Raw genomic sequence first — 12,688 nt, 5'->3', positions numbered from 1 at the left:
TTGTTAACCCCCTTGCCCGCATTTCTTCTTCGACCATCTTTAGCCAAGTCTTTCTGTCTTCACCATCCTCTACTTCCTTCTACATTCATTTCCATCACTCTTCTCAACCAGTCACTTTCATCCTTCCTCAACACATGACCAAACCATCTCAAACTGTTTCTCTTCACAGCATCCATCACAGGCTATATTCCCATCATCTTTCGCAATTCATCATTTGGCTTCCTCTCTCTCAGCGACACTCCACACATCCACCGAACCATTCGCATTTCCACCCTTTCCAGCCTTTGTTGCTGCTCTACGTTCATTACCCATGTCTCGCTCCCATAAATCATAACACTTCTCACACATGCAGCATACGCCTTTCCCTTCAGCTTCAACGACACTCCCCTCTTCGTCAGCATGCCACTCAGTTCCCGAAACGTCTTCCATGCACATCCCACTCGAGCAACCGTTGCCGAGTCTGATTCACCTTCTCCATTCAGCATGTCTCCGAGGTAACAAAATGTTTTCACACCTTCCAGCTTCACGCCGTCTCCAAGATCCAACTCAACATTTCCTCCATCTGCAGCTCCCTCTGTGCACACCCTACATTTGAATGTAGCTGCCACACTAGTTAATGACCCTCTCAAACCACTACATTTTTGATGAACCCACTCAGCGCACAGTACAACAGGTTATGATCAAAATAAATGAATAGGAAGAAAAGAAAAGGTGCAAGACAGATGAGCTCAATCCACATAAAAGACAAACCAAGCCCAATATACATTGTCCACAAATGTTTATTGAAATGAATAAAAAATAAACTCAATTTAACAAAAGATGGCTGTGGGAAAATGATTGTCAAATATTCCCTGAAAAATTGATACTTCTAAATGAACTTGTATCCTTTTTGATAAGCAAGTGAAAACAGCATACATTTTGCATTGATTATGTTGTGAACATGTTTACATTTACCTTTTGTAAACAGAATAATTAATGTTCGTCAAAAGCATCCACCCTTCCATGATTGTAGTCAATGCACCATAATTTTGTTAGAGTGTCAGTGCTGCCAAAGCAGTCTCTTGGTGGGGGTTATGCTGGGTAGTTTGGAGCTGCCTTCCCACAAGTCAGTCAGGGCAGGAATTTGTAATTTATTCAGGGTTCCGGCAGGGTTGACAGGATGGCCGACAGGTACATACTCCCCTCCAAGCCGGATAGTCTGGATTTGAATCCCAACCCAGCTATAAATCAAGACTCTCTGCTCACCTTCACTCTTTCATCCCTCGTTTTTCATACCTCTGGAACGAACTCACACATTCTCTTCAATCCCACTCTTCCCTCCAGTACTTTAAAACAGCTGTTCACCACCATCTCTTATCTTCCCCCATCCAAAACCTTGACCTTTCTACCCCTGTTAATCCACCCCAAACCCACCTCCTTCAAATTCCATGTTTTCTTTCCTGAAAGTCCCTGTGGTGTCCCATCTTGTTTATCCCGTGTAACCCGCCTCAGCCCTCTCCTTTCCACAGATCTCCTGCTGTATTTGTTCCCCAATATTGTTGCGTTTCCCTCTCTCTCCCCCTCGTCTCCTGCTCCCTTTATTTTATGTTCTATGTGTTAGCTTTTATACGAGCCTCGACTTAGTATACAAAAAAAAAAACTGTCACCCTGGTATTTCACAAGCAGGATGACATTAATATGTGTGCCGTCCCCCGGATGGACGTTAAACGGGTGTCCCATCTGCCGGCATGGGTTGGTGGATGTTAGAGATCCCACAATGTCCTTCACGAAGAGTAGGCAAGCTATCGCCGGAATCTTGAACAAATTCCATATTCCTGCTCTAACCTGAGTCAAAAGCAAAGTCAGGCCTGTTGGGCAGGTTCGTAAAAGATGTGTGCCAAAACTTCCCCCGGCCAACCCCACAAGAACATGGGAATAATTTTGGCCGTTGAAGATTCAGGATTCTGGCGATAACTCACATATTCTTTGTGAAAAGCACAGTGAGATATTTAACGTCCAGCAACGACCCTGACATGGCAGACTGGTCCTCAGGCCTGAAGCCATACACAATGCTGCCTCACCCTGGACGTGAAACACCAGGGTGACACTTTATAGCTGGATTAAGATTCAAACCCAGACAAAGCTCCAAGGCAGGTGCACATGCCTGTAGACTATCGTGCCAGCTCATCCTCAAAGTTAAAACAAGCATGAAACAGTACCACGTATGACAAGTGCCAAGGATATTGCCATTAGCAATAGATACAAGAAAGCATAGTACATCTCAACCTGTTACAGGATCAAATCTTTGTGACACGTTTTGAACATGGAGAACACAGACGGTGCCAGCTTACAACATTTCAGTTTGGGCCAGACCATCATCACAAGTAATCTTCACAGCCATGTTTACTCTCATGGAACACAAGAACTACTGCTCACACAGCAGTGACTTATAAGCTTAAAAAAACAAGAACAGCTCACACCATTGCTTTAAATAATATCCAATTCAGGCTGAACAGCATAATACTACATTGTGGATCAACACAAGATTTTTTTAAACCACTCCCATTGAAGGTTTTCTTTCAAAGAATGTTTTTTGTTTTTAAATACAAACATTTCTACAAACCAAAGACAGGCAAAGAAAGACACCTGCTGAGGACGGGCCGATTGCAAAACATAACAAATTACAGTATCTTTGCATTGGGCAAGAAGTTCCCTTGTACTACTGCAAAATATAAAGAGACCAGGTGGACAACACAATTTTAAAAAGAAGACGAAGAAAAGGTGAAGGAACACCTGATGTTGTCCCTTTTCTTCGTATAAAACCTCCTGTAAATAAACTAGGTACATCTCATCTCAGTGTCTTGTGGCAGTTGCTCAAATCACAGAACTGAATTTGGGAACACTGTTCATTTACGATACCGTAGTCGTGATTGTTTAGGGTGCTTCAAACTTGACCTGAACGTTTTGTTTGTAAAAGCAGCGCCGTACGTGTCAGCCAATCGGCTTAGTGTATATTTGTCTTTATAATGTTGATAGCCAATCTATACACAAAGAATTAAGTTAAGCACCCCCCCCGTTTTTTTACAACCTCGCACATTACAAGTTTGTTGTCGTCAAAACAGTGTAATATACCCATGATATTGCTATATTTTCTGGAGAAGTGATATTATGGTCACATAAAAACATAACAATCATGCCGTTTTCAATATTTTATTCTGAATAATTTAAGGTGAAATTTTTTGGGAATTTTAGGCATATTTTCACCTCAAGTTAAGTATGGAGCTATAGGTCCATCACGGACAGTGTGGATGACGTTTATGTTTTCTAACGTACAGTCATTGTTCTGAGAAGACCTCTAGCGATCTTTGCGTCAATAACGTGTGTAGGACCCACGTGATCGGATCACTGACTCAACCCTACGTCTCATAGACCCTGTAAGCCGTCGTATGCGTTGCTGTGGCAGGTTGTTCCATTCCCGATGTAATGCACGTTCCAATTCATCCAGATTGGCTATTGGAGGGACCATCTTCGCAATTTGTCGTCCCAACATGTCCCAAACGTGCTCGAGGGGGTTCAGGTCAGGACTGTACGCAGGCCAGGGGATGGTTGTCACAGCACCTTGCTCCAGCAAGGCTCGGACGCGTCTCGCACGGTGAGGCCTGGCGTTGTCATCCATGAAGATGGGATTGACGCAAAGATCGCTAGAGGTCTTCTCAGAACAATGACTGTACGTTAGAAAACATAAACGTCATCCACACTGTCCGTGATGGACCTATAGCTCCATACTTAACTTGAGGTGAAAATATGCCTAAAATTCCCAAAAAATTTCACCTTAAATTATTCAGAATAAAATATTGAAAACGGCATGATTGTTATGTTTTTATGTGACCATAATATCACTTCTCCAGAAAATATAGCAATATCATGGGTATATTACACTGTTTTGACGACAACAAACTTGTAATGTGCGAGGTTGTAAAAAAACGGGGGGGGGGTGCTTAACTTAATTCTTTGTGTATATTTAGCGAATGATAATGGAGCAAATCACTGGTTGCAGCATTAACGAGGTGCTGATGCAGTGCCCCCTCTAGATGAGGGGAGAAAGTTGGAATTTTGGTCAGGTGCTGGTACAGGGTGGCTTTTTGAAAAATGAACGAAATCAAGAGGACGTTGAACGAGGTATGGTAACCGCCATGGGAAGCAAGAGCAAGTAAATGTTTCAGCCGTTTAGCCTTCGGCGGAGCAAAAGAAGGCCCGAGGGTCTGAACAAAGAAGAGATTCTCTTTTGCTCCGATGAAGGGTGAATATGCCTGAAAGCTTCTCCTTGCTTCCCATGGTGTTGCATACCTCAGCCATCGTAGTGTAAATTTCATCCATTGTTCCCACATTCTCCTCCAAGCGATACAGCCTGGATTTGAATCCCGACCCTGCTATAAACTGTCATCCCAGTGTTTGACCATCAGCTACACACAAAATTTATTAACGATCTATTGCTCTACCCATCCGCCGACACAGATCGACACCAGCCTTCACCAACAAGACTAGTTCTTCTTCTTCATAGTCACCTTTTGAAAGGCCTCGTTAGCCTCCCCAAATCCAGGCGCTCTGCTCACCCGCACCCCTGGTCCATCTCCCCTCACTTGTGGAACCGCTTTACCGAATCATTTCCAACTTCACTTTCCTCTTGGAGCACAAGTCAACAGTGCACCAACATCTCGCATCATCCTCCATCCAATTAACGCCCACCCACCCCGGATTACAATGTCTCTCGCCCTCTCCACTTCTCCTGCTTATTGCATACATCTGTTGTCAAGCTAACAAATTTGATGACATTTTATCCAGTCTTCATCTTTCTTCAATGAATGAATGAATGAATGATCGTTTTAAGGCCATTTTCCCCGCTATAGCGAGGGTTAGCCTTGCGGGCCCCATGACAATCATGGTTCCCTGTTTGAGGCAATGTTTTTATGGCCGGATGCCCTTCCTGACGCCAACCCTTGGTCACGCTTTTAGGATGCGCAGGGATACTGTGTACCTATTCTAAATCGGGGTACACACCGTGATCATTCATCCCAGCAATCTGGTACTCAATTTGCCGACCTCGGAAGGATTACAGGCTGAGTCAACCCCCCTGGCGTTTATTCAGCAATCGACCGGGATTCGAACCCAGGATCCTAGGATCCCAAGCCGGCACCCTAACCGCTAAGCCAACACCAGGCTAAGCCTCTTGAATGAGCCTGCATTTTATCTAAAAACAAAAATACATGTAATTGCACGTTTCCCGATTTAGCGTCTATATTGAAAAGGTAAAACCGAGGGTGGAACAGCAAATTAAGAAGAAACGTCAGCTCAATTAAAACACCAAGCCCGTTAGAGACGAATATCCAGGTCAAGCTTGAACCACCCTCATCAGTATTAAGAACGCGTTCCAGAGGGTGTCGAGACAGCTCGAGATCACCGTCAATGGTTTTCGAGCCAAGATTCAACTCTGAACAAGCTACTACTCCACCACAGGGTGTTTACTATTTAGTTAGTGTTGTAGCATTGAGAGGTAGAAAAGTGGTAAATGATGCCATCAGCAGTGCCCTTCATCAGTTGAAGACCATAATAAGCTGGAGCAGCTTTTTAGAGCACATTGTGCGGAACCCTGAAATCTCAGTAGCACAAAAAGAAGAACAAATACCTTTTGTGAACACACAAAGCATAGCTACCAACACATAATGATTAATGGACCATAGTGCTTTGATTTGAGTGGTCCATAAACATCCCAGAAGCAGAATATGATTGATAATAAGGCAACAAGTATTAAATTGTCATCTCAAAAGGGTCGGTACAGCTGGCATGCAACTTACTGACAGACGAGGGTGAGATCCCTCCAGCTGCTACATCAAAATCTTCATCTGAGTCCTGAGAACCAAGACCTGTATACATCACCCCCTTGTATTCCTGGAGAGCTTCATGCAAGGACCAAAGCTGGCAGAGAAGGCCCATGTCCAACTGGCGTAACCCCATCTAGAACCAGAGGGAAAGATGCACCAATATACAGCATTATAACTCTGAATTTTGCAAAGTAACACTATTACAAGGATTTATTCCGAACTCTCGGGCTGATTCAGAAGCTCACCATCTCTTGCCGTAGCATGGCGAGCGATCTGTCTACGCTTCCGGACTTCGAGCCCCCAATTCCTATAATTCCAGCAGCTCCCCTGCTCAGAGCAACGTCTCTGCCACTCACAGTCGAGGTCGCTGCCATGATGCCACCGGCCCTGGCTGGCCTTATGGCCTGGCTCAAATCATCCTGGATACGATTCTTCGTTGCGCACAGGCGTTGGAGCTGTCGGACAGAGCCGCTGCTCGAGCTCACGAGACCACTCAGGCTCTTGGGCATGGGAGGCAGGCCGGGGATGAAGAATGGAGGATCTCGTGATCCAGCTGATGCCTTGCTCAAAACTTTCCCTCTTCGAGTGTTCATCTCGTTGAAAAGATTGCGAAGATATAGCAAATACAGTTGTCAAATTTTCTACTGCAAGAGATAAATATGTCGGCAAGTTAGAAAGTATTTTATAAATATGTAAATTTATCAGTGGCTCCACCAATTAGAAGTCACCTTCTTATTATTTATTAATTGGAGGTGGGTAGGGGGACAGATGGACTACAATAAGGAAATTTGCAATTATGAAAATAAGTTGAATGCGAGTTTGTGGGCAGATGGGAAAGAAGTTTGGGATGAGATAGTAGCAACGTGAGGGGATGGGGCAAGTACAGAGTATGGGGATTGCGGAGGTGGGGAGAGTGTCCAAATTCTGTCCTATTTGCATACGTTATAAATAGATGGCTCATTTCTGGATACAAATTTATTTTCGAATTTCATTAAAAAAAAATTCTGGGAAAACCCTTAATTAGGTGACCCCTTGGCAAAGTTTCAAAACAACTACACACAACCCACAAAAGATGAAATCAACAAGACGTTGACGAGGTATGCCAGCCATGGTGGGAGCGAGAATAAATGGCCGTTTATACAAGCATTAATAACTCTTGTCGATCAAACTCCATTTTTTTTCTTTCATGTAAATGACTCAAAATAGCTGATCAACTTTATGTTTCACATTACAGCATTATGAATATCACAACTTTAAAAGGTTGGCATATTGGTGGACAGTAGACGAGCATACCACAGGCTGTTGGTTCAAATCCATCAAAAGGAGTCAGTAGAAAGAGGGAACAGCTGTGAAATCATTGGCAGAGTTAAATTTCCACTTAATCGCTCACTCCCAAGGAGAGAATAGGTGACATGAAGCTGGCCAACAGCTCGCGTCCCACTCAACTAATCTGCTACAGGGACCGAACAGCCGATACCCAACAATTCGCCTCCAGGGAATACATGAACAGCCGATATCCACCAGATCACCTTCAGGGAACGAAGAGCCGCAAGCCACTAAAACTACTTCTGGAGACCGATCAGCCCCCTCTGCCTCGGCATCCCCCTCTGCCCCTGCCTCGACATCCCCCTCTGCCCCTGCCTCGGCATCCCCCTTTGCCCCTGCCTCGGCATCCCCCTTTGCCCCTGCCTCGGCATCCCCCTCTGCCTCGGCATCCCCCTCTGCCTCGGCATCCCCCTCTGCCTCGGCATCCCCCTCTGCCCCTGCCTCGGCATCCCCCTCTGCCCCTGCCTCGGCATCCCGCTCTGCCCTGCCTCCCTCTCTGCCCCTGCCTCGGCATCCCTCTCTGCCCCTGCCTCGGCATCCCTCTGCCCCTGCCTCGGCATCCCCCTCTGCCTCGGCATCCCCCTCTGCCCCTGCCTCGGCATCCCCCTCTGCCCCTGCCTCGGCATCCCCCTCTGCCCCTGCCTCGGCATCCCCCTCGGCCTCGGCATCCCCCTCGGCCTCGGCATCCCCCTCTGCCTCGGCCTCCCCCTCTGCCTCTGCCTCTGCCGCGACATCGCAGATCAAAGAGGAAGGAGAAGACTGAAACGTTCCTCACCCCATTTGGAAATGTATCCCATCCAGGCCTTTCAGCCAACGATGCTTTCAGGAATCAAACAGCTCGGCAAATGATTTATAAAAAAATAACAACAACAACAACAAAAAAGTTAAATATAATTAAGAATAGTAGCAAAATCATTAACATCGCCAAAGTCCCAAACTGTTTGGGGTTGGATATGCCGCAATCAACGAACCAGTGAACCATTCATTGCCTTTTGAGAGACGGTTCATCGTCCAACACAAACTTCCATCAATCCCACAGAATAAATAAATATAAATGGACTGTCGCGCTTCGTACACAACCAGACTTGCCGCCAAGAGGACTCGCCTCATTGAATGCTTTCACATTTTTGTTTTCTCCCTTGCCTTGCTCGTGTTGACGTCTTGGCGTTGACGAAAAGAAAATATTTTTGCAAATTCCTTGATTTTTCAGTGAAGTTTATTGTTTTCTTTGATACATTAGGATCTATATACGCTCCACAGCTTAATTTCATGTTTAAATCGGTATTTAGCTTAAAAACGAAATTGCGTCAAGACTGAGGGAAAAGCCAGCCTCGCTGAAAATAACTATGAGGGTACACCACGTTTCACAATAATTCCACAATGTCTCTTTTTTGTCAACAAATTCGAGAACAAAATTAACACTGAATTTTACAGAACAAAATTAACACACTGAATTTTACAGAACAAAATGAACACACTGAATTTTACAGAACAAAATTAACACACTGAATTTTACAGAACAAAATTAACACACTGAATTTTACAGAACAAAATTAACACACTGAATTTTACAGAACAAAATTAACACACTGAATTTTACAGAACAAAATTAACACACTGAATTTTACAGAACAAAATTAACACACTGAATTTTACAGAACAAAATTAACACACTGAATTTTACAGAACAAAATTAACACTGAATTTTACAGAACAAAATTAACACTGAATTTTACAGAACAAAATTAACACTGAATTTTACAGAACAAAATTAACACTGAATTTTACAGAACAAAATTAACACTGAATTTTACAGAACAAAATTAACACACTGAATTTTACAGAAAAAAATTAACACTGAATTTTACAGAACAAAATTAACACACTGAATTTTACAGAACAAAATTAACACACTGAATTTTACAGAACAAAATTAACACACTGAATTTTACAGAACAAAATTAACACTGAATTTTACAGAACAAAATTAACACTGAATTTTACAGAACAAAATTAACACTGAATTTTACAGAACAAAATTAACACTGAATTTTACAGAACAAAATTAACACTGAATTTTACAGAACAAAATTAACACACTGAATTTTACAGAACAAAATTAACACACTGAATTTTACAGAACAAAATTAACACACTGAATTTTACAGAACAAAATTAACACACTGAATTTTACAGAACAAAATTAACACACTGAATTTTACAGAACAAAATTAACACACTGAATTTTACAGAACAAAATTAACACACTGAATTTTACAGAACAAAATTAACACACTGAATTTTACAGAACAAAATTAACACACTGAATTTTACAGAACAAAATTAACACACTGAATTTTACAGAACAAAATTAACACACTGAATTTTACAGAACAAAATTAACACACTGAATTTTACAGAACAAAATTAACACACTGAATTTTACAGAACAAAATTAACACTGAATTTTACAGAACAAAATTAACACTGAATTTTACAGAACAAAATTAACACTGAATTTTACAGAACAAAATTAACACTGAATTTTACAGAACAAAATTAACACTGAATTTTACAGAACAAAATTAACACACTGAATTTTACAGAAAAAAATTAACACTGAATTTTACAGAACAAAATTAACACACTGAATTTTACAGAACAAAATTAACACACTGAATTTTACAGAACAAAATTAACACACTGAATTTTACAGAACAAAATTAACACTGAATTTTACAGAACAAAATTAACACTGAATTTTACAGAACAAAATTAACACTGAATTTTACAGAACAAAATTAACACTGAATTTTACAGAACAAAATTAACACTGAATTTTACAGAACAAAATTAACACACTGAATTTTACAGAACAAAATTAACACATTGGAAATAGGCAAAACGCATTAACAGGAGGATAGAAAAACAAAATAATGGGAAGAAGCACATCAAGAGATTTGGTAGAGAGAACAATGAGAGCAAGCAACAGAGGAGAACAGAACAGACTGGAGGTAAATAATTTAACTCAACCATAGGAAGGAGAGCAAGGGAAAATGGGTTGAAACAGAAATGGAACAAAAAAAATGTAAAAGGAGGTTGGAGGGAGAGGGGAGAACACACAATCTTTGCATACCTTGCTCTAGAAAGGTATCTCAAATTAATATGGGGAATACATTAACAGAAGGTTTTTGAGAAATCAAAAGCACCGTTTGTGTTGCAGTCATCTGATGTGTGCGTGCATTTTGAAAGAACCAAAGTATTGGTGCTTTTGTGAGGAGACTCCTCACCTTTTGGTGTTGAGGTAGTCATCACATGTCATCGATAGCGTCAAGTGACATCACCAGCGGAAGGAAGTTATTCGCAGTTGGAGAGGTACTTGTCAAGAAATTTCATCCATATCTCTATGGACATTAATTCACAACAAACAATGACCACAAGCATCTTGAAAGGTGGTTTAGCAAAGGAAACGCGATACCAACTATGACATCTGGAAGGATGCAGCGATGGGCCTTGTCACTATTGGCATGTCATTTCAAGTACAAGCCAGGACGGCAGTTGGGTCACGTGGACGAGCTCAGCCGCATTCCGCCTCATGAGTTTACAATCTGTGTTCTCATCCCAGCAGAGACGGTTCATCTGGTGGAATTCAGCTTCAGCTTGTTTTGTCAACTGGTGCTCTGGTCCATGCATAAAACGATGATAAAAGTGACCATTGGTAACCTCGGATCATCGTGTCACAAACCAGCCCCGTTTCATTGGTCGTGGAACTAAGCCATGGTGGGTTCCTGTGGAGACCACCTATGAAAACGCTTGGTGAAAGTTGGAGGATGCTGAACATTCAACTCCATCAGTTGGTGATACACCTACTTAACTACCTTCCCCACATGCGGAATTTATTCTGGTTTCAATTATGGAACCAAAACTCAAAAGAACTGCAAATCCTACTGCTTATTCAAGTCATCCAGATACATTTGGAGGCAATTCAGGTTGTGTTGCTGGGTTCAGGAGACTTTTGTAGATGGATGGAAAGGGGGGAGTAGAGCTTGTAATATATTCAATGAACCTGTGCTGATGTCAGTTACAGCTATAGGTACACATCAGTCAGATGCGGGGCCATGGGATTATTAGGTTTTGGCTTGGTTGCTCTGTTTGAGCATTGAGCAAATATACAAGTCTTTGACAAAAGCTTTTGTTTGCTCTCTAATCTTTTAGCGACTGACACCTGACAGTAGATCACCTGAGGAGGTCGTGAACAACCACCTTGATAGCCTGGAAGGAAAAGTGAGATTGAACAGATGGAGGAAGCTGGTTCCACAGATGAGAGAAAGGAGGAACAAATGAGTGTAGGTGAGCAATAATCCTGGAACTTCCTCATGAAAAAGGAATGACAAGATAGCATGCAAAAATATGGCATGTTGGGAGAAAAATTTTCGATACCTCAAATCTAACCTGGCAAAATAAATGGAGCGTGCTTTTTTAAGTCATAATTTATCAGAATAATAAAACATTCCAGAAAGTAATTTTATGGGAAAATTTTTTTAATGCAAGAAGCCCAAACTATTAAAGTACAGCATAGAAGAATAACACAAAATGTAAACTCGCCGCCACATTTAAAAAAGAATTGCAATCTGATGGAGACAAACTCCCAGTGATTTTATATTTGAGGAGAATAATATATACAATGTACACAAACGTGCATAAAGCCTTGACCCCACATGCAGAGCCCTGCCAGAATAATACAACTTAATTTTAACAATTTGAAATGAACACAATCAAATGGATTACATATACTGTATACATATATGTTAGTATCTGGCAGCAAGTCCTTTGGCATCATACAGTGCTTGAACCCATGAAGGCATCAAATCCTTGATATTTTGAATGACGAGCTGATCCAGATTATAACAAATATGGCGGAGATTTTGTTGGTTCTCACATAGTACTTGGCTGAGGTCAGCTTTGCCGCAGCTTCCGCTACATATTGTTGCGGTTTTTAGAACCTTCACATGTAAATTTAGTAGTAAATTCCCTTATAAATAACCCCTGTGTACATTTCCCCTTAATTGGCTGTTAATTGAAATAATTGCACCTTAGTTAGTCCACATTGCAACACGTAGCGAATCATAGGCCCTTTTCAGAGTTATATCATTTGTATGTGTTTCAGGTAAGGCTGTGTTTCCAATAGTCGACTCTACGTTGCATCAATCAAATGAGATAGATCCCTTTCCATATCCCCAATGGCCTCCTAAAAGTGCCAGTAAGTTGAATGGAGCTGTGTTTACTGGCTCCACATCGCGCCAAAACCCCATTGCCCACGAGGCCAGGATCGGAGAAGAAGGGCGTGGCCCCACCTCGTCATCAAAGGTGGAGCCAGAGAGCCCTCGTCATCAAAGGTGGAGCCAGAGAGCCCTTAACGACCAACCAGGGCTCGGTGAGCATGGCTTGGTAGGGCGTGGCAAGAAACATCTAGAGAGTTTGAGAGGGTTCCAAAGGGGTGGTTT

At 42.1% G+C, this 12,688-nt stretch overlaps 1 protein-coding gene across 3 annotated transcripts; it reads right to left on the bottom strand.

Annotated features, from left to right (window-relative positions):
• Positions 1 to 761: 761 nt before the first annotated feature.
• On the bottom strand, positions 762 to 8,350 carry LOC137417125 (protein FAM89A-like). 3 transcript variants are annotated; one of them, XM_068102894.2, is made up of 3 exons: positions 8,290 to 8,350; positions 6,104 to 6,502; positions 762 to 5,991 (listed from the first exon to the last, which is right to left on the bottom strand). In XM_068102894.2, the coding sequence occupies exons 2-3, from the start codon at positions 6,449 to 6,451 to the stop codon at positions 5,785 to 5,787; spliced, it is 555 nt and encodes a 184-aa protein (XP_067958995.1). In that variant the 5' UTR covers positions 6,452 to 6,502; positions 8,290 to 8,350; the 3' UTR covers positions 762 to 5,784. The 3 variants fall into 3 exon arrangements, with proteins under 3 accessions (XP_067958995.1, XP_067958997.1, XP_067959000.1); XM_068102896.2 differs by lacking the exon at positions 8,290 to 8,350 and adding an exon at positions 7,960 to 8,270; XM_068102899.2 differs by lacking the exon at positions 8,290 to 8,350 and adding an exon at positions 7,152 to 7,431.
• Between the last annotated feature and the right edge of the window lie 4,338 nt (positions 8,351 to 12,688).

The sequence above is a fragment of the Myxine glutinosa genome, chromosome 7, assembly GCF_964187855.1.
Source record: "Myxine glutinosa chromosome 7, kmMyxGlut1.1, whole genome shotgun sequence".
Classification (NCBI taxonomy): domain Eukaryota; kingdom Metazoa; phylum Chordata; class Myxini; order Myxiniformes; family Myxinidae; genus Myxine; species Myxine glutinosa.
Note: the sequence above shows the minus strand (reverse complement) of the source record. Positions and strands in the feature narration are given on the sequence as shown.

Coding starts and splice junctions, on each gene's coding strand:
- LOC137417125 (XM_068102894.2), bottom strand. CDS start 6,451: ATGAACACTCGAAGAGGGAAAGTTTTGAGCAAGGCATCAGCTGGATCA. Junction 5,992..6,103: donor CCATGCTACGGCAAGAGATG/GTGAGCTTCTGA, acceptor CTCTGGTTCTAG/ATGGGGTTACGCCAGTTGGA.